Source organism: Canis lupus, chromosome 5 (genome assembly GCF_003254725.2).
Source record: "Canis lupus dingo isolate Sandy chromosome 5, ASM325472v2, whole genome shotgun sequence".
In the NCBI taxonomy this organism is placed as follows: Eukaryota; Metazoa; Chordata; class Mammalia; order Carnivora; family Canidae; genus Canis; species Canis lupus.
In genome coordinates, this window is record NC_064247.1 from 30,631,897 (window position 1) to 30,654,675 (window position 22,779).

Here is a 22,779-nt window from a genome sequence, read left to right on the forward strand (position 1 = left end):
CAGGCTTGGCAGGATCCCTCTGCCTCAGAATGGCTGGATGGGCAGGAACCCCCCTGCAGGCCATGCACTTTCCCCTGGGCCTGGCCTCCAGGGGCTGCACTTCCCAGCAGTGCAGGACCCAAGGTCACCACCCCAGGGCCAACACCCCCAGGGCACAGAGAAAGGCCCAGTTCTGCTAACAGCAGGAGGAAGGGGAGTCAGCGGGAGTGGGACTGCCCCCCCCCCCCCAATGACCTGGCCCCTCTCTCTAGGTGCCTATGGGCCGGCGAGGAACCCTCACTGTCCTACTCGGGAGGCATCTCACGGCATCCCAGCCCTGCGGGGCAGTCTCAAAGCCACTTGTGCGACCCGAGGCCAGGCACCCACCCTCTCTGGTCTGGGCCTGGGCAGTGGCCGTGGCTGCACCAGGTCGTGGCCTCACCCAGCGTGGAAGGCTGTGTGTGGGGGAGCCACGCAGTCAGACAGACGCCCAGCCCTGGGGCCAGACTGCAGGGTGCATGGCACCTATGGCGAAAGCAGCCCCCAGTGGGTGTGTGGGGCACACCCAGCCTGTCGCCACGTGATGGGGCCCTGGGCAAGCCTCCAGCCTCCCCAGGCTGTGGGGCCGGACAGCTGGACTTTCCCACATGGCAGCTCTGAAGACCTGCAGCTCCTGGACTGGAGGGGTCTGGGCCTCAGGTCCTGGCCTCTGACCCTGGGGTAGACTCAGCCCTACCGGGTTGTGCACCACTTCCCTCAGGACACTTGTCCCCGCGGATGCTAGGCCGCTGCCTGGACTGGCTCTCCGCCTGTGGGGGAGCTGACATCACCAGGGGTGAAGGCCCTGGTGGCACCCCCCCCCGCCCCCTGTGGGGCCCTAACCATGGCAGGGCCCAGGTGACTATTCCCAGAAGCCACAGGGCAGCCGCAGCCAGCATCCTCACGACCAGAGGAAGCAGCCACCCCACGAAGCTTCCTGTCCTGCCAACGGCCAGGGGTGGAACCCGAGGTCAAGGCTATGCTCCACATGGCTGTGGTGCTCCCATGCACTCCCCCACCCCTCAGTGCCCTGCGCCCCCTCCCCCCACCGGCTGAAATCGAGGTGGCCGGCAGGAGTCCAGGGCAGACCAGACACTCCCCGCGGTTAGTGGCTGGCGCGGCTTCTGTGTGCACGCTGGCGGGACATTCGCTCCTCTCTGAGCTCTGGGGCGCCTGCAAGGGGGACCCCACCCCGGCCTCCACTGGGGCCCCAGCAATGTATTCTTGTTGTACAAGAACCAGGTCCAGGTGTTGTCTCCTCTTCCTTCCGGAAGCCAAACTGCTCCTTTATTTTTTAGAGCTGCTGATTGTGAATCTCAGAATCTTAAGAGAGAAGCCAAATATATTCCTCTTGTAAACGAAGGAATAAACCTACTTAAATCGCGGAGTGCTGCCTCCCGGGACAGAGCAGCCCAGGGGTGGGGGACATGGGCCCTTGCCCCTTCCTGGAGTCCTGGGGGCAAGTGGATGGCGGGTGCACTCGCTCCAGGGCTGGGCGCTGCTACCCTGCAGGGGGCCTGTGCAGGATGCGTGCTGCACACGGGGGTCTCTGGGCCAGGGGCCGCCTAGGTTCAGGGCTTCCTGGCCTTCCTGAGAGCCTTCTTTCTCTTGGCCGTGCCCTGGAGGAGGCTGGGGCTCCTGCTGGCCAGAGACAGCCTGGCCTTCTTCCGTGGCAGGGCAGATTGCGGTGACTTGCCAGACACCCCCTTCTCAGGCACATCCTTCTGAGGCTTTTTGCCCGATGATGGCACAGGGGACACAGGGGTGGCTCCATTCACCTGGGACAGCTTCCGCTTTTTCTTCTGTGGCTTCGGGGTCTTGGCAAGGGTGCCAGGGCTTGTGGTGCTGGGGTCTGGGGCTGGCCCCTTGGGGGCAGGCGTCCCATTCTCCGGGGCCTGGGCTGGCGCCCGGGCCTTCCTCTTGTGTCTCCTCTTCTTGCCTGTGCTAGGGGGCTGGTCTCCGGCGGAGGCTGCGGGCTTGGCATCCTCCTCTGGCACTGCACCCTCTGACTTACGCTTCTTGCGCTTCTTGGTCTCTGGCAAAAACCCCTTCTTCTTCCTCTTGGTGCTGACAGGGGTCTCCGCAGCACTGGGGGCTTCCTTGGCATCCTTCTTCCCCGATTTGGGGCGCCTGGAGAAAAGCCCATGGGTAAGGAGGCATCCAGTGAGGACAGGCCACCCCTCTGCTCCCATGGGACCAGGCTGTCCACAGCCCCCCCCCAGCATCCCCCCCAGCCCCCAGGACGCACTGCACGCCAAGCGCCTTCATGGCCTGCCAATAGAGATCGTGGAGGCGGCTGGAGCCCGCCGAGTGCTCCCCCAGCTGCCTGCCCTGCAGTACGGCCAGCACAGCGGTCAGGTCCACGGTCAGCTTCTGCGGGACAGAGGACGCTGTGGCTGAAGCCCTAATGGGAGGCAGGGCCTCTGCCTGGCTCTGGGTCCCCATCCTGCCACCCCTGCCCCTCGTGCACCCCTGGCTGCCCCTCCTGCCTGAGCATCCCGTCCCCCTCACGCTGGAGGGAAGAGCCCCCAATCCCTTCTTGCTCCCCACTCAGGCCTCTCCCTGCTCAAAGTTCTCTCTGTGCACATGGGAGGTGTTAATTCCAAGACCCCCCCCCCACTCCCTGGCTCCCTCCCAAAACTTGAGGGCTGCTCCATGCGGCCCTGGACCAGGCATCTCCTCCCTGTGGCACCCTGCACAGGGGCTCTGACCAGTCCTCCCCGAGGATGCCCAAGCATTGCCCAACTCCACCCCCCCGCCCCTGGAAACCTGCGGCCAGGACCTCCCCATCCTCCCATGGACGGTGGTCACCGGGGACCCACCTCCTGATGGACTGTCCTGAACAGGGTGTTGAGCAGCCCCAGGGAGGACAGCTCCTTCTGCTGCTCCGATTTGGCCTGCGCCTCGCCCAGCGTCCGCAGGTTCTGGGGAGGAGACACCTGACTGAGTCGCTCTGCAGGGCTGCCCACTACCCCATGGAGCCCTGAGAGAGGCACGTCTGGGGGGAGGGGGGTCAGCCCAATCCTAGCCAAGGAGCAGGGTCTGTCCCAGAGACCCACTGTGGGTGGGAAACGCGGGCAGGGACCCCACAGCCCTCACCTCTGTGACCTTGGCCAAGATCTGGCCAACAAGCTGCTCCCACTCGGGGTCCTCAAAGCACAGCCGCAGCTCCCGTGTAGGCAAGGCCTTCTGGAGCAGCACGCAGGCTTGGGCCTGGGGGAGGGAGGGGCCCTCAGTGCATGGCCCCAAAGCTCACAGAGCCATAGACAAGCCCATGGGCCCCGGGAGCTGCAGCTCTGGGTGCACCAGTCTCCTCGGGCAGGTGTAGCTGTGTCAGCGCCCAGCCCTGCCATCTGCTCAGTGCCACCGCCCTCCAGCCTCACCAGCCCCCAAGGCCCCCACCCTGGCCTGGGGACAGCAGGTCTGAGGGGCAGGGATGGCTCTGCCCTCGCCAGGGCACAGACGCCCGGCCGGGATCAGGGACATCCCTACCTGGTGGCGGGGTCGCGCCGGGCCGCTCACATGCTGGATCACGACAGGGAGCAGGCTCTTACAGAGCACCTGGGAGGGATGGCGTGGCAGTGAGTGGGGACCTGGGCCAGGCAGGGGCATGGAGGCCACGGGGGTGGGCGGACCCCCACTCACCGGGTGCCGAGAGAAGAGGCTGAGAAACATGGGGATTGTGAGCGGACTGTTGCGCTTGGTCAGGAAAGAAGTCAGTGCAGACGAGTAGACTGGGGTCACAAGGCTTAGATCCAAGCCGCCAGTAGCCTGGGCCACAGGAGAGCGCTCGCGTGAGGCCGGGGCGGGGGGCCCTGTGGGGTGGGGGGGCTCTCTCCTGGGCCGCCACTCGCCCCCAGGCATGGGTAGGGCTGCTCACCTCCGGGGCCCTGGGCTTGGGGCCGGCTTTCTCCTTTTTCTGGGTCTTGCAGGCGGGGTCGGTGGCATTACCCTTGAGGACGCGCAGCAGGTAGAGGGCCGCATTGAAGTAGTAGAGAGAAATGGTAGTATCGGCCTGGCGGCCAGCCTGCTCCACCAGCCGCTCCACCTGGGCGTACAGAGGCCCCACGCAGCGGCCCACATCGTGGCAGTAGTGCCGGGAGCGGCACAGGTGGTGTCTATGGGGCCATCAGGGGACAGCTGGTCACACTCCCCTGCGTCACCCTCCCCACTGCACAAAGCCAGCCTACAGGCCAGATGAGGGTGACCCAGAGCAGAATCCCCTCCCTGGGGAAGTGTGGTCCACGTGTCCTGGGTGCACCGGTCTCCTGTGGAACAGCGGGCTCCGGGCCCTGAGGCCAGTCTGCATGCTCAGGGCATGTGCTCGGTCACAGAGCAAACTCAACCCTGACAGATGTTGGACAGGACACAGGTGGGGGGTGTGGTGACTGACTCTACTCTCGCCTGTAACCTACACTGGCATCTCCCGTCCCTGGGCCGCGTCAGCACTGGAGAAAGCAAGTGTGCCCTCCCCACCTGTGTCCTCTTTCCTGCTGCCCACCCCCCACCAGAGCTCCTGCTGACACCTCTGCGTCTGGCCTGTCCCCACTGAGACACAACCCTCTGCCCCACCTGTGCCCCCCCAGGGCCTGAGGAGCATGATGGCTCTCCCAGGTACCTCATCACTGGCTCAGGTGCCCCTCTCCGTCCCCATCCCAGAACCACAGTAGGGGGGCTGGCAAGGAGCCTGGGCCAAGTGCAAGAGGCACACCCGCCAGATCGTGGGGAGCCCAGGGGCCCGGGTCGCAGGCCGCACTCACGTGAAGATGCGGGCGGTCTTGTGCAAGAGGTCCTGCTCCTGCTTGGAGCTGCTGCTGCGCATACTACGCCGGATGATGTCCAGCAGGGGCTCCAGCAGCTCCAGGACCAGTGGGTTCTCGGGCTGCTTGGTCACCAGCACCTCGATCAGGTCCAAAGCCTGTGGCCAGCATAGGCAGGTCAGCAGGTGTGGGGTGTGCATGGGAGGTGGGACACGGTGGTGCTGGCAGCTCTCTGGCTCACCCGGATCTGGAAGTCTCGCCGGAGCACCTTCTCCTTCCGCAGCTTGTTCTTCTCATCCCTCCGGGCCTGGATGCGCAGCTTCTGCTCGGCGAAGAGGCTGGCAAGGCTCTGGTCCAGGGCCATCATGGCCTCATCCCCCAGCTCGTCGTCATCGTCATCCTCACCGTCCACTGTGCCCTGAGGAAGAGGCCCGCTGAGCGGCTGGCCGCTGGTGTGGACGCAGGCCCTCCCACCCCAGCCCGTGGCTCACCAGGGCCTTCCCCGCCTGTAGCACTGCCATGAGCTGCTCCCGGAAGCCCTGGTCCACATCCCCGTCCCGGTCCTCCTCATCACTGTCTTCCTCATCGCTGTCCTCCTCGCTGGCTGAGTGTTTGTCGTCCTCACTCTCCGAGCTCTTGTCCTGCAGGAGCCACTGTATTGCACCGCCTGTCGCCCACCACACATCCGCCTGCCCCACTGTGCCCAACACGTACCCCCTCGCTCTCCAGCTGCTTCTCAGAATCGTCCGTGACCACCACGCTGTCCTCCTCTGGGCTCTGCTCAGGGTTCAGCACCTGCAGGTTCCCCAATGGCCAACGTGTCTGTAGCGCAGACGCTTCCCCCTCCCCTGACCGGGCCCTGTCCAGTCTGGGCCAAAAGGCTCCTCTCAAGGAGGAAACAGAGCCTGGGAGAGGAGGCCACACTGAGACCCCTGTGGCCCCCGGGGGACCACCTGCACAGAAGTGGTCTGGGTTCAGGCCCCTACCCGCTCTGCGGGTCACGGTGAGGAGGCAGCCACAGGGCTGGGAGAGTCCCATCCAGGCCCCATCTCCCCACTCACATCCAAGATCAGCTGCAGAGCACGTGGCGTCAGGTGTGAGCAGATGTGGCTGAACACGGTCCGGGCCACCTGGCGCATCAGGTGGCTGGGCTGGGCCAGGAGGGCCAGCAGGATCTCCACCAGCACCTCCACCCACGGCGGCTCCTGGGGGTCTGCAGGTGGGACAGCTGAGCCTGGGCAGGTCCCCACCACCCCATTCCACGTCCACAGGAGCCCAGGATGTGCCCTGTCCCCACCCCAGGGCTGTGACCCACTGGCAGCCTTGGAGCGAGTCCGGCGCGTCTTCTCCCCTAGGCTTTTCTTGATGCAGGTCTGGATGTCACCCAGAAGATCGCAGCTCTCCACAGGGGACTATGGGAGGGTGAGGACCAGGTCAGAGGCCGGCCCCACCCCCAGCCTTGCTGAGCCAGGGGAGGGGCCAGTAAGGCGGGCGCAGTGGGGGGAGGCACAAGGCCCAGGTCCCTCACACCCAGGGCAGAGGACCCCGGGGGCCGCGGCTTTTGTACCACATGGGGCCACAGGGCCTGGAGCCCAACGTCCCCACCACCACCTGGGGGCGACAAGGCCAGCTGGGTCAGGGGCTTGGACCCCCAGCACTCATTACTTTGAACGAACTCAAATCCAGTTTTGCGCCACCTTGCTGGGGTGAGCCCAGACCACAGCCTCCACCGGGGACTGGGGCGCCTGCATCGCCTGCGTGGCCTCTGGCACTGCAGAGGAGCCCAGTGGGGGAAGACATCTGGAGATGCTGCCATGGGACAGGCTGGCACCAGCACACAGGACATGACCTTGGGGCGTAGAGCCCCAGGCACACCCGCTCACCCCAACCTGCCACTTGGCTTCTGGTGGGTGAGGTTCCAGGACAGGATGTCAGGCCCTCACTCTTCGGCTGACAGCAGACAGAAGTGCCCTGAAAGCACCCCATGTGCCACGACTGCCCACAGCAGGCCCCTCCCCATAGGCCATACTTTCTCCTGCACACCCGCCACCTCCGCTTAGGAAGGCAAGTCTGGGGGCCTTTGTGGGGCAGGGAGTCTGACCCCAGCGTGAATCCCAGGCAGCGACTGTGTGGTTACTCTGCCTGGAGTTCTGCACCCCCGCCCCCAGGCCGATGGGAGCAGCACCTGCCACAAAATCATGGGGGTGAGACACGCCGCGTAGGAAGCTCAGCATCCGAGGGGGCCGGGAAGTGGATGCAGCAACTCTTCCCTGGGCTGCAATTCGACCAGGGCCGACTGGCCTCAGAAACTGGCCACACGACTTGCACAGCCTCCACCCCACTCACCACCGTACCTTGAACAAGTAGACGCCCACCAGGAAGAGCAGGTGCTGGAAAGCACTGGCCTTGGCCTTGGCCTCTGGGGGGCAGGCGTCCAGCTCCTTCAGCGTCTGCAGCATCCTGGGGTGACATGGGCATGCTCTCAGGCCACCATCCCCCACTGGACCTCAGGTGTCCCACCTCCCCAAAGGCAACCACGGCCCCTTACCGGTCCCAAGCCTGGCGCTGCTGTGAGCTGAAGGGTGTCAGGGGAGTCACATTGCGGCTGCGGTTCAATAGCGAGTCCGCGAATTGTACCAAGCGGTGGGTCCAGGGTGGCCGGTCCTGGGTGGGCTCTGGCGCCTGCCTGAACTGCGTGCTGAGGGTCTGCAGCAGGCTGGGCAAGGATGGGGCTGGGGTCACAGACCGGGCCGCCCACACCCTGACCTGCTGGAGCTCACTAGGCCTCTGTGCTCTCCAAGCCAAGAAGCCCCCCACCCAGCCTGCCCGCAGCCCACCTGAAGAAGGCACTGCTGACCACCTCCCGGGTCCGGCTCTCCAGAGGGAAGGAGAACCGCTGTTCGGTCTCTGGAATCTGGGATGTAGGCTTCTTTGTTTCGAAGAACGAGTGGAAGAAACAAAACCTGGAGAGGGTGGGAGAGCCAGGGATGGCCGCAGCCCCCTCCCAGGAGGGTACCACCCAGCGCCCAGGGCCAGTGGCAGCACAAGGAACGTTTCCCAAGTCTCATCTCCAGCCTGCACAAACAGGCTCTGCACACAAGGGCTGCCTTCTTCTGGGACCATGGTGAGGGCTGCAGGAGACCCCCTGAGACAGGAGGCCAGTGTTGGGGGCCCCTGCAAGGGGTACGAGTGGCCCTCCAGTGCTGACCCAGCCCCCAGGCTTCAGGCTCCAGGGAGACCACACCAGGTCTAGGACCAGACAAAAGGCCCATTCTTGTCCCCCGTGGGGTGCGGGGGGCAGAGCCTGCCCTACCTGGCCACCTCCTCAATCACATCCTCCTCCTTCTCTGCATGCAAAGCGTCCACCATGCTGACCAGGCGAAGGATGACCCACTTCCGCAGCCGCAGCACAGCACGCTCAGGCCTGGTGGGTGGGAGCCAGGTTACGGGAGCCACTCAGGTTCTCTGCCCCCCACCCTGGAGACTGACACTAGCTCCTCCAACCACAGCACAGGAACACGTGAGGAAACCCAGACCCTGAGTTCAGGGGCTCCCCTGCCCTTCCCTTGCCCTGCCCAGGCCCCGCGGGAAGGAGGGCTGAGCTCTCCTGGCTCCACTTGGCCACTCACACGTGCAGCGAGGCATCCTGAGCTTTCTTCTGGCCGCTGGTGCTGAAGTCCACCAGGGAGTCCAGGTCAGGCCGGAGAAACATGTCCCGCAGCCAGGCCACGTAGCCCTTGAGAGCAGGGGCACTCAGGGATCGCACAACCCTCCAGAACGTAGGCAGGACAGGGAGGCCCTGGTTGGTGACGCACGTGAAGGCCACCACCACAGCCAGCTGCCGCTCGGGGTCATCCCGGCAGCTTTCCAGGAAGGCACTCAAGTACTCGTTCATCTCCGGAGCAAACTTGAACTGGTTTGGGAGCTGCGAGGAGTCAGGCCCAACATTGGGGTCACCAGCCAGGAGGCCCACGGCCCCGCCAGCCTCTCCCCAACAGATGAGACTGAGGCCTGGGAAGCCCAAGCCCTGTATGCAGCCAGGCTGAGCCACGCTGTGGCCCTGACGCCATCCACCTGCTCCTGCCCCAGGTGGCCCTCCGCCCACTCTCACCTGCTGTACCTGACAGGCTGCTTTCTAGGCCCAGGACGGAGGAGCAGCGGAGCAGGGTGCAGACAGGCTATTCTATACTCTGACCAGGTTCAAACCCCACATCTCAAGCACCTGGCTATAGTGCTATGGGGCTCAGCACCCAGCAATGCCCACGGGGGCACCACAGCCACGAGGCTTTGGGTGGTGGCGGGTTTCACGTTCATGACAACCCTTCACACTGGGCCCCTCGTGGCATCTCACAGATAAAGAAAGCGTGGCACAGAAAAAGCTGGCCACTAACTTTTCAGGGTCATGGAGTTCCAGGTGGTGCATCTGGGACATGGAGCCGCCGATCTGGCCTCCCTGCCCCACTCCGCACAGAACAGAAACCCACTATAGGGATGGGAGGTGAGGACAGCCCCCCAGGAGTACTTCCTGGGCACCGGGGAAGCCATGAGTGCTCTAGGGGCTCTAACCCTATCACATTCACAGCACCTAAGAAAGACACCGGTCACAACAGAGGCGGCAGGCCCAGGCCGGGGGAGTCAGCCTGGCTCTCTACTCTGAACTCCTAACCAGCACCTGATTCCCCCATCCAGTGCGCAGTGTAGCATGGGGCCATGCACAGTGCTCAGTATGTCAGGGACCAAGATGACTCTCCCCATTGACACCAGCTGGGGACGGGGGAGGTCTGGGTGGGCCGCTGGCCACACGTGCCTCAGCTGAGGGGCCTGAGACCAGAAGGACTGACCTGGCCAAACCACCACCAGGTGGAAGGGACACCCAGTTCCCCAGCAAGACCACCGAGGTAGGAAGACCAGGATGCTGCAGCAAAGAGCAACGTTCTCGAGAAGCTGACCCAAGGGGTGGCCTGCCCCTCCTGGCAGTGCTGGGCTGCTGGGGGAGGGGGGATACCCACCTTAGCAGTGACCATGTGCTCCCCAAAATGCCGGATCAGGTCCCCCTGCATCACCAGCGGCAGCTGCTCCTTGGACAGCAGGGGCAGGGCAGTGCCCAGCAGGCGGAAACATAGGTAGCTGAGGGGTGTGCAGCAGAGCCTGGTCAGAGCCTGGGCCACACCAAGTGGTGTCTGGGGCCCCGAGCCCACCCCACCACCGAACAGGAAAGGAGGTGTGCAGAGGACAAGCGCCACACGTACCTGGCTGGCCAGAACTGCTTCTTCAGCAGCCCCTGCTCCACAACTTCCTTCCAGAACCATGGGAACCTGCCCTCCTGAAGCGCCAGGCGGAGCAGGTCCAGGGCCACAGTGGGCAGCTTGCGCTCCTTCTTCACAGAGGCAGCTGCCGTCTTCAGGACGTTCACCAGTCTGCGGAAGGGATGGAGGGAACTCAGGGGGCACCGGCCAACCAGACAACAGGGTCCCTGGGGGAGCCCATCCTCCCACATCCCTCACACCTGGGGATGTTCTCATCTGAGAACAGGTTGACGGGTCCTATCAGCTCCTTCAGCTTCTCAGGCACCTTCTGCTGGGCCAAGAGGAAGAGCTCCAGGTGCTCAGGGGAGCCCAGCACCGAATTTAAGTCCGCCTTGAGGACTTTTGGCAGGATCTCCTGCAACACGGCTTCCGGGACCTGGGGTGGGGACACAAGTTGGAGTGGGGGTGGTGGCAGCAGCTCCCCCAGCACCCTGTGTCACCTCTCCTGCCATGTAAGCCCCACGGGCTGTTCCATCTGCCTAGGGTCCCATGAGGTCCCGACAGTGCCAGTCTGGGGTGGGATAGCCACAATCCACCCTGGCAGGCATCAGGATCGTTACATGGTACCGGCTGAAAAGCTCAACCTCCCCCACCCCCCAGTCCCAGGATTCTAGTAACTACCTGCTGGTGCTAACTAGCTACTTTTAAAATTATTCCTCTCGGTTTTTTTTTTTTTTTTCAGGAGTGGCTCATTTCTTACAGGAGGTAAATGGAGAGCTAGGACTTGGATTCAGGTCCTTCTAGCTCTGGGGCCAGGGCTATGCCAGTCCTTGCCTCTTCCTCAAGAGCAAAGGGTTCTAGATACGAGCACACCTCCATTTCCCAAGCAGGGCGAGGAGTCCTGGGGGGTTCCTCTCCATCCAAAACAACACATTTAATGTATTTGCCACATATTAGGTGCTATTCTAGGACTATATTGTCCAATGTGGCAAACACTGAGCTCTTGGAACGTGCTAACCTGACTGGAAATGTGCCATTAGGTACAAAACACACAACAGACTCTAGAAACCTGATGTGAAAAGAACATAAAGACACTCTGCACGTTTTTACACTTTGTGTTGAAATACTGCTCCAAGTACGTTAGACTAAACACCTATCTGTGACATAGCTCTCCCTAGAACATCTGTCTTCCTCTGCTCTCTTCAGTGTTTCCACATCGGGAGCGATGCCAGAGGTCCTGTGGCTGTTAAGCCCATACCTCAGACAGTATGTCCACCAGGGCCTTCTGAGGCTGTTCCTGCAAGTGGTTGTGGTGCTGGGCGAGGATCTGCAGCAGCTTTACCGCCTTCATCAGGGCCTCTGAGTCCTGGTGCCCACAGTGGGGAGAGGGCATATAAGCAGAGCATGCCACGGACCCCCAGCACTCCCAAGCCCCTCCATGTACCCTTACCCCCAAAGCGCTTACCTTCACTAGCCTGCCTGATTGAAAGAGGGCGAGCACCCCAAACAGGTTTGCAAAAAGAGCAGGTCTCATCATGGCCTAAAGAAAAATTTCAGGCTGAGATAAAAAGGGTCTGAGTAACCCCATCTGGGGCTGCCGATCTAAAGCCACTAGCTCTCTCACCTTCTTCGCTTTCTGCAGGTCATGCTTCTCCTGGATCTGCTGCAAGACGCTGCACAAGGGAATGTCTTCAAAAGACTGTAACAGCTACGGGGTTGAGGGGGGAGCAGGAGGGCAAGAGGGGCTCAGGGCGGAGGTCCAGCCTCCTCCCACGTGTCCCTCCAACTAGTACCCAGAGGCCCTGGTGCCCCTTGAAACTGCCCTTGCCCGAGCAGTGCTGGTGTGCAACGCTGCTGCTCAGCCCAATCTAGCCTCCCTGACTCATGCCCACCCACTCTACCTCCACCGCCTGCTCTGAGCTGCCCACAGGGGGTTCCTGAGGGACTGGGTCTGAAATGGCCTCCCACATGCCCTTGTGCCTCAGGGGTGGCCTATACCCGGCAGAATTACCGCTGGAAGAGAAAAAGCCCTGATCCCTGAAAATACAAAGCAACCCACCCTGGAGCTCACAATACCCCCTAAATGCACCTCTGAGACCAGCCAACCCCTGGGCCGAAGCAGGAAACCAGCTCGCCCTCCCCTCCACCCGCCTGCGCTTCTCTGTGGGCGGCAGGCCTGCGGGGACGCCAGCTTCGGCTCGGATGCCACCAACCCCCGGGACCACCGGCTCCGCATGCTGCTGAGACGAGCACCCTCCCAGCTTCTCCCTTGTCCCCACTGCTCCGACCCGCACCGCTGGGCCCCCTTCCAGGAGCCGCCTCCTCACCTGTGCCAGGGCCACACTGTAGCAGGGCCGGGCAGTCTCCCGGCCGGCCCCGAGCCCGGTGACGAGGCGCTTCAGGGCGTACTTCATCTCGGACCCCTGCCCAGCAAGCGCGTGCAGCGGTCAGAACGGTCGTGCCGCGCTGGCCCGGGGCCCCCCGCCGCCGCCCCGGGCCCCCCCCGGCCCTCCTCCGCGGCCCCGGGCCCCCCCCGCCCTGTGCACCCCCCGCCCTCCTCCGCGGCCCCGGGCCCCCCCCGCCCTGTGCACCCCCCGCCCTCCTCCGCGGCCCCGGCCCCCCCCCCCGTGCACCCCCCGCCCTCCTCCGCCGCCGCCGCACCTGTGGCCTCGCGCGCAGATACTCCAGCAGGTTCTCCGTGGCCGCCAGCCGCGTCTCCTGCTCCGGCTTCGCGATGTCCCAGAAGAAGTCCAAGAACTCGCGGCTCTGCTTCAGCAGGCCCTCACGATCGGCGGGCCGGGCGCCGCTGTCGGCCGCCCCCCCGGGGCTCCCAGGCTCCGCGGCCGCGCGGCTCTCCGTCTCCGCCATGCTCCCGACCACGTGGGCCCGGCCGCGGCCTCTTCCGGGTCAGGTCGCGGCGCCTGCGCACTGGGTACCCGGGGGGCGGGGCCTGCCGGGCGGACGGGCGGGGGGGCGGTCCGCGCGGGGTGGATTGGTTTATTTTTTATTTAAAGATTTTATCTATTTATTCATGACAGGCAGAGAGAGAGAGAGGCAGAGACACAGGCAGAGGGAGGAGCAGGCTCCATGCGGGAGCCCGACGCGGGACTCGATCCCCGGCCCCCAGGATCGCGCCCGGGCTGCAGGCGGCGCCACACCGCTGGGCCGCGGGGTGTGCACCAGGGGCTGCCCAGGGTTGGCTGATTCCAAGACTTACTTATTTTACAGCGAGCGAGCGAGCAGGGGGAGGGCAGGGGGAGAGAGAGCTTCAGGCGGACTCCCCGATGGGCAGAGCCTGATGCGGGGCTCGATCCCACCACCTGAGCTGAGATCAGGACCTGAGCCGAGACCGAGAGCCCTCCAGGCACCCCCCCGCCCCGCTGGGATTTTAATCTGAGCACGGCTACAGAGTCCTCGGAGGGTTTGCAAGCCTTGATGCTGTTTACATTTTTGGAAGCTTATTCCTCGGCCACTTGAGGAGAGGATTGTAGGATTGCAGGGGGAGGATCTACCCAATGGGTACTGGGGGTGGAGCAAAGTAATAGGTCAGTCCAGCGACTTAGACTTCGGAGCTGGTGTAGGGAAGAAGAGACAGGGCTAACCCAGCCAGGTAGACAGAGGCACCGCTTAGCTATTTGAGTGTCTGCCTTAGGCTCAGGGCGTGACCCTGAAGTCCCAGGATCTAGTCCCACATCAGGCTCCCTACACAGAGCCTGCTTCCCCTTCTGCCTGTGTCTCTGCCTCTTTCTATGTCTCTCATGGATAAATAAACATCTTAAAAAAAAAAAAAAAGAGGTCCATGGAATCAGAGGGAACCTCTGCGAGGGCAGGGAGGAGCCAGGTGGGCCCCCCCGCCCCTCCCCCGTGCCTGCACTAGAGATGCAGTCTCTGGAGGGTAGCAGTCCTAGGGACCCCAGCCCTGGGGGATGAGGGGGCGGGCCATGTCAGGGCCAATACCCCCCTCCTTAGATCCCACAACCTCACCTCCTATCCCCCTTCTCAACCCCTTGCTTTGCTGCTTTCGGGATATGAAAACGTGTACCTTGTGTAGACGTCGCCCCAGGAGGCAGAGGGTTGAGCGGGGCAGGGGCAAGCCTCAGGACCCTAGCCAGGGCTCTGCTGTGCTGCCCAAGGGGGAAGCCATGACAGGCACTTGGGAACCTGGGAAGCAGAATTGGCACAGGCATCCAGGAGATTTGATATTTATTTTGTTTCCAGATCAGCTGACAGAGGTCAGCAGAGGGTGGGTGTCCTGAAGAGGAGGCCAGAGAGGTCTGCCTGCTCCTCCCATGGGGCCTGTGGCCAAGGCATGAGCTTGGCACCCTTCTACCTGTCCTTCTCAGAGCTGGATCTGAACTCGGGGCTGGTGCTGCGGCCTGGTGCTCTTACCCATTACCCTCAGTATCCTTAAGCGAAAAAAGACTCAGATCTGGAGTCCAGATTGGTGACCAGGTCAGAGGCTGTGAGCACATAATTTGTGCACACTCTGCATGCAGGTCATCCCTGCCGGGCCTGCTCTGCCCCTGCCTGCAGGCCTGAGAACCCCCACCCCACCCTCACTGCTACACACTGCCTCCTTAGAAGCCCTGGAAGGTGCAGCAGCCACTGGGGATGCTGGAGACGTGGGCGTGCTCTGCATGAGCGGCCACCTGGAGCAGGATCCCTTGGCCGCAAATGCTAGTGTTCTGTGTCGGTCCCTGGTGCTGCCAGTGCTGGGCCTGGTTTTGGGGCCCAGCCAGGTGACCAAGCAGGGCACGAGTTGTGACCCTGGCCACATCAGGGGCTCCTGAAGCCACCAGCCCCAGCACATCAGCATCTGTGTCATCCAAGCTGCTGTGAAGGACGAGGGGACAGGCCCAGGCACTAGCGGCAGGTGCAGCCACCAGATCACTAAGTAGAACCCCAGTGCTTGGGGACAGGTGTCCAGAGCCAAAGGAGCTGTTGAGTGAGGAGATTAGAAGGAGCACGGAGCCACTGCTGTCTATGGTGGCCAGGACACTGCCCACAGGGGTCACAGGAGTTTGTGGGAGTGGTAGACAGAGGTCGGGAGGGGGCCTTCCAGAATGCAGGGCTGCCTGCAACATGGCCAGCAGCTCTGGGCCAGCAGAGGGGCTGCGGGTGGTGGACAGGACACCCTGGGGCACAGCCAGCTGCAGTGCCGGCTCCAGGGAGGGTGTGGGCCCCACGGAGGGTGCCTGCAGCCCCAGGTCTCTGAGTAGTGGCCTCAGTAGGGCCTCCCCGGCGAGGTCTGGGGTGGGGGCCAGTGCTGCCCTGTGTAGCACAGCCGCCAGGCTTGGGTTGGTGGCTCGGGCCCCAGGGCCCAGGGGCGTCCCGTCACTGTGGCATAGCAGTGGACAGAGACCCTCTGTGCCCTGCGCAGCCAGAGCCCCAGCCAGGGCCGTGTCTACCAGGAAGCCCTCCTGAGCCAGCGTGCTGGGGCCAGTCAGCAGCCGTGGCCAGGGCAGGCGGCCGAAGTGCGTGTGCAGCAAGCGCAGAGTCTGCAGAGCAGACGGCAGCCCCAGGCCCGGGGCCAGGGTCCGGGCTGGGCCCGACGTCAGGGCGGTCGATCTGCCCGAGGTGCCGTTATGGAAGAGACCCCAGAACGTGGCACCTGCAGGGGAGAAAGGGGTCACACAGGACTCGGTGACACGGGGGTCGGGAGTCACTGCCTGGGCTGGAGACAGGGGTCGTTAACCAGGCCCGGGGTCATGACCCCTCGGACCTTGGAACAGGGGCCACAGCCCAGAGTGGAGGCTCCTAACTCTCCTGGGTCCTGCCACCAACCGGCCTTGAGCTTGGGGCCCGAGTTCCCGGGCGCCGAGCAGGCCTGGGGTGGAGGGTCACTGACCTAGCCCCGTGGCGTGAGGGTGCACCACTGCCAGACACAGAGCTGCTCCCACTCCGGCGTCCACCACGTTGCCGCCGGCGGCAAGCAGCTCTCGGCCCAGGTGGGAGCACATGGCTGCAACAGGAAGAGACGGTGTTGGGTGGGGAGGGTCCGCAGCCAGGCCGCCCCCCCACCGTCCCTTCCCCAGCACCTCCCGGCACTGACCTGCAGGGCTGATGGTGGCACCGCGGTGATACACGCCAGGGGTGTGGGAGTGCCCACTGGGCGGGGCTACTCCTGAGCCCGGACTTCCTGTGGGGTCGCCCCTGGCATGGAGTTGCCTGGCGGCCAGCGAGAGGCCAACGGCCAGCAGCAGCAGAGCAGCGACTAGGCGAGCCCAGGCCCCGGGCAGCCTGTCAACCTTTCTCCTGCCGAGACAGGTGTCCTGAGCTGAGGTTGGGGTCGGGGGCAGCCAAGAATCCCAAGAGAACCCTGGGAATATTTCCCAAAAGTTTTGGTCTAACTTGGGAGAGGAGTTCAAGCCGGCCAAGGAGAAGGTCCTCCTGGCACAGTGCAGACAGGACATGGTGCCCGGGAGGGGTTTGGGGGAGCAGGGCTGCTGGGGTGGGCATCTCTGAGGAGGACGCTGGAGAGGCAGGCTTGGGCCAGGCCGGCGTGAGGCCTGTGGGGTGGCTTGGCTGGCGGGACGAGTGGGCCCTGCCAGGTGTTGCCGGGCTCCAACTTGCTGAGCAGGTGCCTCCTGCACCTCCCGGCCTCTCCCCGTTTACCCCGAACGTTCCTGGAGCCCAGCCAAGCATGGGGGGCCTGCCCCCACTCCCACCTTTGGGGCTCCAGAAGGGGGGACTCGCTGGCCTCGGGCCTGAGTTGCCGGGTGCCCAGGCTGGTCCTTGGCTCACCTCAAGGAGTCCTGGGGGCTCCAGGAATTGGGAATGACCAGCTCCAACGTCTCTGTCTCCTCCTCCTCCTCAGATCCCAGGCTTGGATCCCAGAGCGCCAGCTTTTGGTAGAGCACAGGCCCTGCGGCGGGTTCCATGGCCCCGCGGTGCTCACGCCAGCTCTCCCGCTGGTCAGCCTCCCCCACTGAGTCCCGGCCTCGCCTGCGCTGGGCGGTGGGTGGGGGGTGGGGAGGTGGAAGCAGCCCCGGGGGAAGGTGGTGTGGAATCTAGAACAGGTCTGGGCAGGGCGCAGGGCCAGGGCGGCTGCGAGCGATTGCCCCATCAGGGCATGGGGCCTAGGGGCTCACGGGGCTGGGGGCCGGGAGGGCGTGCAGCAGCCGGAGGGGTGGGAGGAGCCCAGCCTCGGCGCACCGCAGGCCTGAGACCAGGCCAGGACCCCCGCGGCCCCCTGAGCTTCGCGGATCGCCCCTGGATCCCTCTGCCCGTTGGGGACGCAGTGTGGTGTGGGTCAGGCTCAGCATGCGGCTCAGCACTGGTGTGGGCAGCCAGGGCCTTCTCTGGGAGCGGCCTGCAGGGTGGGACTCCCCGGGGTGTCGTCGTGGGGCTCCTGTCCAGCAGGTGGCACTGCAGGCCTCCGGGGGCCCAAACGCTGCCACCTCGGCCACCGTGGACACGGGGGGGGGGGGGGCCCTCTGCTCCCTACACACCTGTGCTGACCTGTCCCCCGTGATCCCGGCGCACCGCCATCTTGCCGGCCTCACATCCTGACTCCCAGACGTGTCCCCGCCTCCCGTGGCCGGTCAAGGCCACCCCGCCTGTGTGCTCTCTTGTGCCCAAGATTGCGAATCCGAGAAACCGCCAAGGAGCCGACACCGATGCAAACACACGAGGGTTTATTACAAGCTCGAGCTTGGGTCCAAGTGCACCCGACACGGCGGAGCAGGGACTTGGACCCCGAGACTAAGAGGCTCAGCAGCTTTATAGGGGCCAGAGGCCCATGGGATACGCAGAAAGTTGCACAGTCATGCTGGTCCACTGAGCCGGATTTCGGGTTAGGGTGTGCCCTGGTCTCTGACTAGGGCGGGGCAGTGCCCTAGGTAATAAGCAGTCAGCACAAGGGGGGTGCAGCCAAAATAGAGTCAGTCCTGCTCTGCTTGTCCAGGGGTAGGGGATTTTGTTAAATTTCCTGGGTCCCACATTCCCCCCTTTTTCAGAGGATCCTATACAGGACTCAATCATGGGTCCAGGTTGCTCTCAGAGTGAGCCAGGGGAATGATTAAACCAGGATTCTCACCAACCTTGTTGCTGTTCTTGCTCTTATTTACAGTTAAGGCAGCACATAACCCCCCCCCCCTTTGTTGTAAGAAGACTAAGTCTAATCCCCTTTTATTTTGAAGGACAACCTCGGACTAGGGAGTCTTGGAGGTGGGAAATAAGTGAGAACGGCGCAGTCTTAGCTTTAGGGGATTGTCCTTGTCTGGTTGGCTTTTCCATTCTGGAACCAAGTCCGTGAGAACGGCGTGTGGGTCAGCCGGCCGGAGGGACGTGGGTGTAGTGGGCCCAGGAGTAATCCCGTCGACCTGGAGAGCGGAGGGAGTGGTCAGGATCGCGGTGTAGGGTCCCTTCCAGCGAGGCTGAAGTGTCTAGTGTTGGTATCTCCGCACATACACCCAGTCACTTGGCTGATATCGATGGGGGTCCAGGGGTGGCCCAGTCTCATAGGGGGCCCTCAGCTTAGGCCACACCTGCTCATGGGTTCATTGTAACATTTGGAGGGAGAAAAGAAGTTGGTGATCATCAAATTCAGCAAGCACCTCAGGTTTTAAATTGGGGATAACCGGTGGAGGAAGACCAAACATGATTTCATAGGGAGTCAGTCCCATCTTATATGGGGAGGTCCTCACCCTGTATAGGGCGAAGGGGAGGAGAGTCACCCAGTCCCCACCAGTCTCCAGGGCTAATTTAGTTAAGGTCTCCTTTAATGTTCTGTTCATCCTCTCTACCTGTCCTGAGCTCTGGGGCCTATATGTACAATGTCATTTCCAATCTGCCCCAAGTACTAGGGCCACTCCCCATGTTACCTTAGAGACGAATCCTGGGCCGTTGTCTGATCCGATCCTAACAGGAAAACCATACCTCGTAAGATGTCTTCCAGCAGTTTCTTGGTCACGGTCTGTGCCGTTTCATGTTTGGTGGGAAATGCCTCTGTCCATCCTGAAAAAGTATCTACAAACACTAGTAAATACCTATACCCGTATTTTCCAGGTTTTACCTCAGTGAAGTCCACTTCCCAGTAGGCTCCTGGGTGGTCCCCTCGGAGCCGGGTGCCCGGGTTAGATCCATGGGTGGAGGCATGAGGTATGAGGTATGAGGTCTTCTATCTTCCTCGTTCCCATGAGAGTACTCCGATGCATTTGGGATAGGACTCGCGTCCTAGTTCCTCTGGCAAGATGATGCTGGAGTCTGCGGCCCTCCACCAGCCACGCAAGCACTGGGTCATAGGCTAGCGTTTGATCCAGTGTAAGTCAGCATCAGTATAGTTGGGGGTGTCAGGCAGGGTCGGTGCCCCCCGATCCGGTAGCGTGGTAGCTAAGACCTGGGTCACCAGAAGGGCCGCCTCTTTTGCTTTTAAATCGGCTAGCCGGTTTCCCCTGGCTACTGGCGTGTCTGCCTTTTGGTGCCCCGGACAACAGATGATGCCTAGGGCCTTGGGCAGCCAGAGGGCCTTTAGGAGTTCAAGAATCTCCGTTTTGCTTTTAACAGTCTTTCCCTCTGCTGTTAGAAGCCCTCTCTCCCTGTAAAGGGCTCCATGGATGTGAGTGGTGGCGAAGGCGTACCTGCTGTCGGGGTAGATGTTTATTCGTTTACCTTCCCCCATGGTCAGCGCCTTGACCAGTGGGATCAGTTCTGCCCGTTGAGCCGACGTTCCGGCTGCCAGTGGCTCTGCCAGACAGCTGGCCATTGATGCCTTTCTCAGGGTCCATCCATTCAAAGGTGAAGAGGTCTTGGCTCCTGGGTGCTAAAGGCAGGCTGAAAAAGGCATCTTTTAAATCTAATACTGTATATCAAGTTTTGTCTGGAGGCAGGGTGGAGAGGAGGGTGCATGGGTTTGGACCTAGGGTGCATATCCTCTACTCCCCGGTTGACTTCCCTCAAGTCCTGGACTGGCCTGTAATCGTAGAGTGCAGTTTCTGAACCAGCAGCAAGGGAGTGTTCCATGCCGATTGGCAAGGCCTTAATATGCCCGAGTCCAGTAGTTGCCGTATGTGGGGTGTGATTCCCTACGTGCTACCAGAGGCATGGGGTATTGGCGGGCCCTGACAGGGTCTGCCCCCGGCTTTAGTTCTATGTATATGGCTGGTCGATGTTGGGCCAGCCCGATTCCCCCAGTTTCTGCCCACGCTTGGGGAAATTCCCGCAGCCAACGGTCAATGTCAGTCATTGGCGCTGAGGGCATTTGGTGGAGACATGTTCGTCTTCTAAACTCAGGACAAGCACCTGAATTGGGTGCCCCTTCTTGTTTAGGACTTTTGCCCCTTCGAGGTGGAAGCAAATTTGTTCCCCCATCTTGGTGAGCAAATCCCGACCTAACAACGGGTAGGGACACTCAGGGATGACCATTAAGGAGTGGGATACCCGGCCCGTGCCGAGATCCACAGTTCTTCGGGTAGTCCATGAGTATTGTTTGGTGCTCATGGCCACTTGCACCCATGAAGTTTTGTTTGCCAATTTTCCTGGGGGTTGTAATAAAACTGAATGTCGTGCCCCAGTGTCCACTAGGAATTCAACAGGTTGCCCCTCCACTTTAAGAGTTACCCTGGGCTCGGACAGGGGTGCTGAACCCTGACTTTCCTAATCGTCCAGGTCCTCCATTTCTAAGATCTTGGCAGGGGCCTTAGATCTTTTGTTAGGGCAGTTTTTTACCCAATGGCCCTCCTCTTTGCAATAGGCGCATTGGTTTTTATTCATCTTAGCTCCCAAGGGGGACCAGGGCCATCCTCCTTACCTGTCCCTGAAGCCAGCTTCTTGAGGTGCCTCCGTCTTTCCTGTGGGTCGTCCATGGTTGTGGCCAGCAGGATCTTGGCCGGATTTCGGGTCTGCTGGTCACTTAGTTTGGTTTGTTGTTCTTCCAGACTTTCTCTATTATTATAGACTCGTTCTGCCACTATCACTAAGTCCTGCAAGCTCTTCTCTCCCAGTCTCTCTACTCTTTGTAATTTCTTTTTAATATCCGGAGCAGCCTGGTTAACAAAAGCCATGATAATTGCGGCCTTTGTTTCTGGGGCTTCTGGGTTCATAGGGGTGTACTGCCTAAAAGCCTCTATGACTCTCTCTAAGAAGGCTGCTGGACTCTCATCCTTACCTGCCTCACATCATAGACCTTGGCCAGATTGGTAGGCTTGCGCGCGGCAGCCTTGAAACTTGCCATTAGAGTCTGGCGGTAGACCAGTCTCTCCTTACCTTCAGCTGAGTTGTAGTCACAGGTGGGGCGGGATAAAGGGAAGGCAGCATTTATGAGGTCTGGGTTTTGAGTCGGCTGTCTGTCCTCTCCCAGGACAGACTTCCGGGCTTCCACCTGAATTCGTTCTCTTTCCTCGGTGGTGAAGAGAACCTGCAAAAGCTGTTGGCAGTCCTCCCAAGTAGGCTGGTGGGTAAAGAGAACAGTATCTAAAAGCCCGATTAGACCTTTCGGATTATCAGAGAACTTTGCATTTTGGGTTTTCTAATTATATAAATCACTGGTGGAGAACGGCCAATATAACGTTAGCTGTTTGCCAGTCTCGTCGGGGGGCCCCATGGCTCGGAGAGGAAGGGCGGTGGAATCAGTTGGCCCCGCATTCAGAGGTGCGGCCGTCCGGTGTGTCTGACCGCGTGTCCCTGCTGCTGGCCCGCGCACAGGGACTCCCTCGTCAGGGAGGGGTGGTGCCCCTTCTGCAGCCCCTGATGCCTCCAATGGAGGGGCAGAAGCGGGGAGGGATGCCCAGTAGGGCGGCGGGTGAATCAGGTCCTCCGGGGAGGAATCCTGGAAGACTGGACGAAGGGGTGCTTCAGGCATAGAGTCGGTCTCCTTTTTGGCTTTCTGGAGGGCTAGAATCTCTGTGGGTCCTGCTTTGGGGGGTAAAAATGGTTTTAGCCAAGGAGGGGGATTCTCGATCATGTCCTGCCAGATCAGGATGTAGGGCACCTGGTCAGAGTGGCCGTCCGGTTTGTCCCTGAAGACCACGGCCTTAACTTGTAAGATAATAGGTAGGTGAAAAGTTCCTTCTCTGGGCCATCCCACGCCAAAGGTTGGCCATTCTGATATGCAATAAATTTGGAACCTCTTTCTCCATATGTCTATGCTCAGAATACAAGCTCTTTCCCTAATATCCAAGAAGTGAGAGAGCATAAGCGATAGGGGAGTGGTTTCTGTCTCCCCCATTGTGTCCCCAATCCACACCAAGACACAGACAGTAAAGACGATTAACAAGGACACAACAACAGAGACAAATGTACAAACAGTTAGCAAGGACATAGTAACACAGACAAACGTGTAAACGGTTAACAAGAACACGGTAACAGACAAACGTTCCGTGCGGCCGCGGAAACAAAACAGAAAGTAACCTGAAGGGCTGGCAGCCGGCCCTCCTTACAGATGAGGACCCCGTCCTCTATACAGATGAGGACCCCGTCCTTTATACAGATGAGGACACTGTCCTCCAGGCAGGGGCAAGGGACGTCTCCTCAAGACCCCCGGTCGACGGCCTGCCAGCGCGTCCGCCTAAGCCAAAGCCGACCCAATACAGATTGGAATTCCTACAGTACAGTACAGTTCAGAGCTCTCAGAAAATATGCGCGCAAAAGGTGGAAAAAGTTGAGTGCACTCACCACGCGTGAAACCCTCCGCATGGGGTCCTGGAGGTTTCTTGGATCCCGGACGAGCCCCCAAATGTTGTGCCCAAGATCGTGAATCCGAGAAACCGCCAAGGAGCCGACACCGATGCAAGCACACAAGGGTTTATTTACAAGCT

General features: G+C 61.6%; 3 protein-coding genes across 13 annotated transcripts in view; 1 reads left to right on the forward strand and 2 right to left on the reverse strand.

The window, feature by feature from the left end:
- The window catches only part of SPNS2 (sphingolipid transporter 2), a 26,014-nt gene extending 24,609 nt beyond the window's left edge, over positions 1-1,405 (forward strand). For all 5 annotated transcript variants that reach the window (XM_049110060.1, XM_049110061.1, XM_049110062.1 and 2 more), the window contains one exon: positions 252-1,405. In XM_049110060.1, the coding sequence (XP_048966017.1) occupies positions 252-639 (388 nt within the window). In that variant the 3' untranslated portion in view covers positions 640-1,405. The remainder of the gene's footprint in view (positions 1-251) is intronic.
- MYBBP1A (MYB binding protein 1a) lies at positions 1,270-12,936 on the reverse strand. 2 transcript variants are annotated; one of them, XM_025461961.3, is made up of 26 exons: positions 12,686-12,936; positions 12,352-12,447; positions 11,649-11,732; positions 11,490-11,564; positions 11,283-11,390; positions 10,285-10,460; positions 10,028-10,195; positions 9,788-9,905; positions 8,408-8,703; positions 8,092-8,202; positions 7,616-7,741; positions 7,327-7,494; positions 7,133-7,238; positions 6,094-6,190; positions 5,840-5,991; positions 5,493-5,573; positions 5,270-5,419; positions 5,020-5,196; positions 4,779-4,936; positions 3,899-4,136; positions 3,664-3,789; positions 3,511-3,579; positions 3,118-3,231; positions 2,841-2,942; positions 2,267-2,391; positions 1,270-2,148 (listed from the first exon to the last, which is right to left on the reverse strand). In XM_025461961.3, exons 1-26 carry the CDS (start codon positions 12,890-12,892, stop codon positions 1,590-1,592), a joined length of 3,987 nt encoding a protein of 1,328 aa, XP_025317746.3. In that variant the 5' UTR covers positions 12,893-12,936; the 3' UTR covers positions 1,270-1,589. The 2 variants fall into 2 exon arrangements, with proteins under 2 accessions (XP_025317746.3, XP_048966016.1); XM_049110059.1 differs by lacking the exon at positions 2,267-2,391.
- Positions 12,937-14,210: 1,274 nt separating this feature from the next.
- On the reverse strand, positions 14,211-22,306 carry GGT6 (gamma-glutamyltransferase 6). 6 transcript variants are annotated; one of them, XM_049110067.1, is made up of 6 exons: positions 20,775-22,304; positions 17,476-19,798; positions 16,769-16,889; positions 16,077-16,279; positions 15,873-15,986; positions 14,211-15,635 (listed from the first exon to the last, which is right to left on the reverse strand). In XM_049110067.1, the coding sequence occupies exons 2-6, from the start codon at positions 17,513-17,515 to the stop codon at positions 14,602-14,604; spliced, it is 1,512 nt and encodes a 503-aa protein (XP_048966024.1). In that variant the 5' UTR covers positions 17,516-19,798; positions 20,775-22,304; the 3' UTR covers positions 14,211-14,601. The 6 variants fall into 6 exon arrangements, with proteins under 6 accessions (XP_048966024.1, XP_025317755.3, XP_025317756.3 ...); XM_025461970.3 differs by having other exon boundaries at positions 17,476-22,304; XM_025461971.3 differs by having other exon boundaries at positions 16,769-16,969; positions 17,476-22,303.
- Positions 22,307-22,779: the final 473 nt, after the last annotated feature.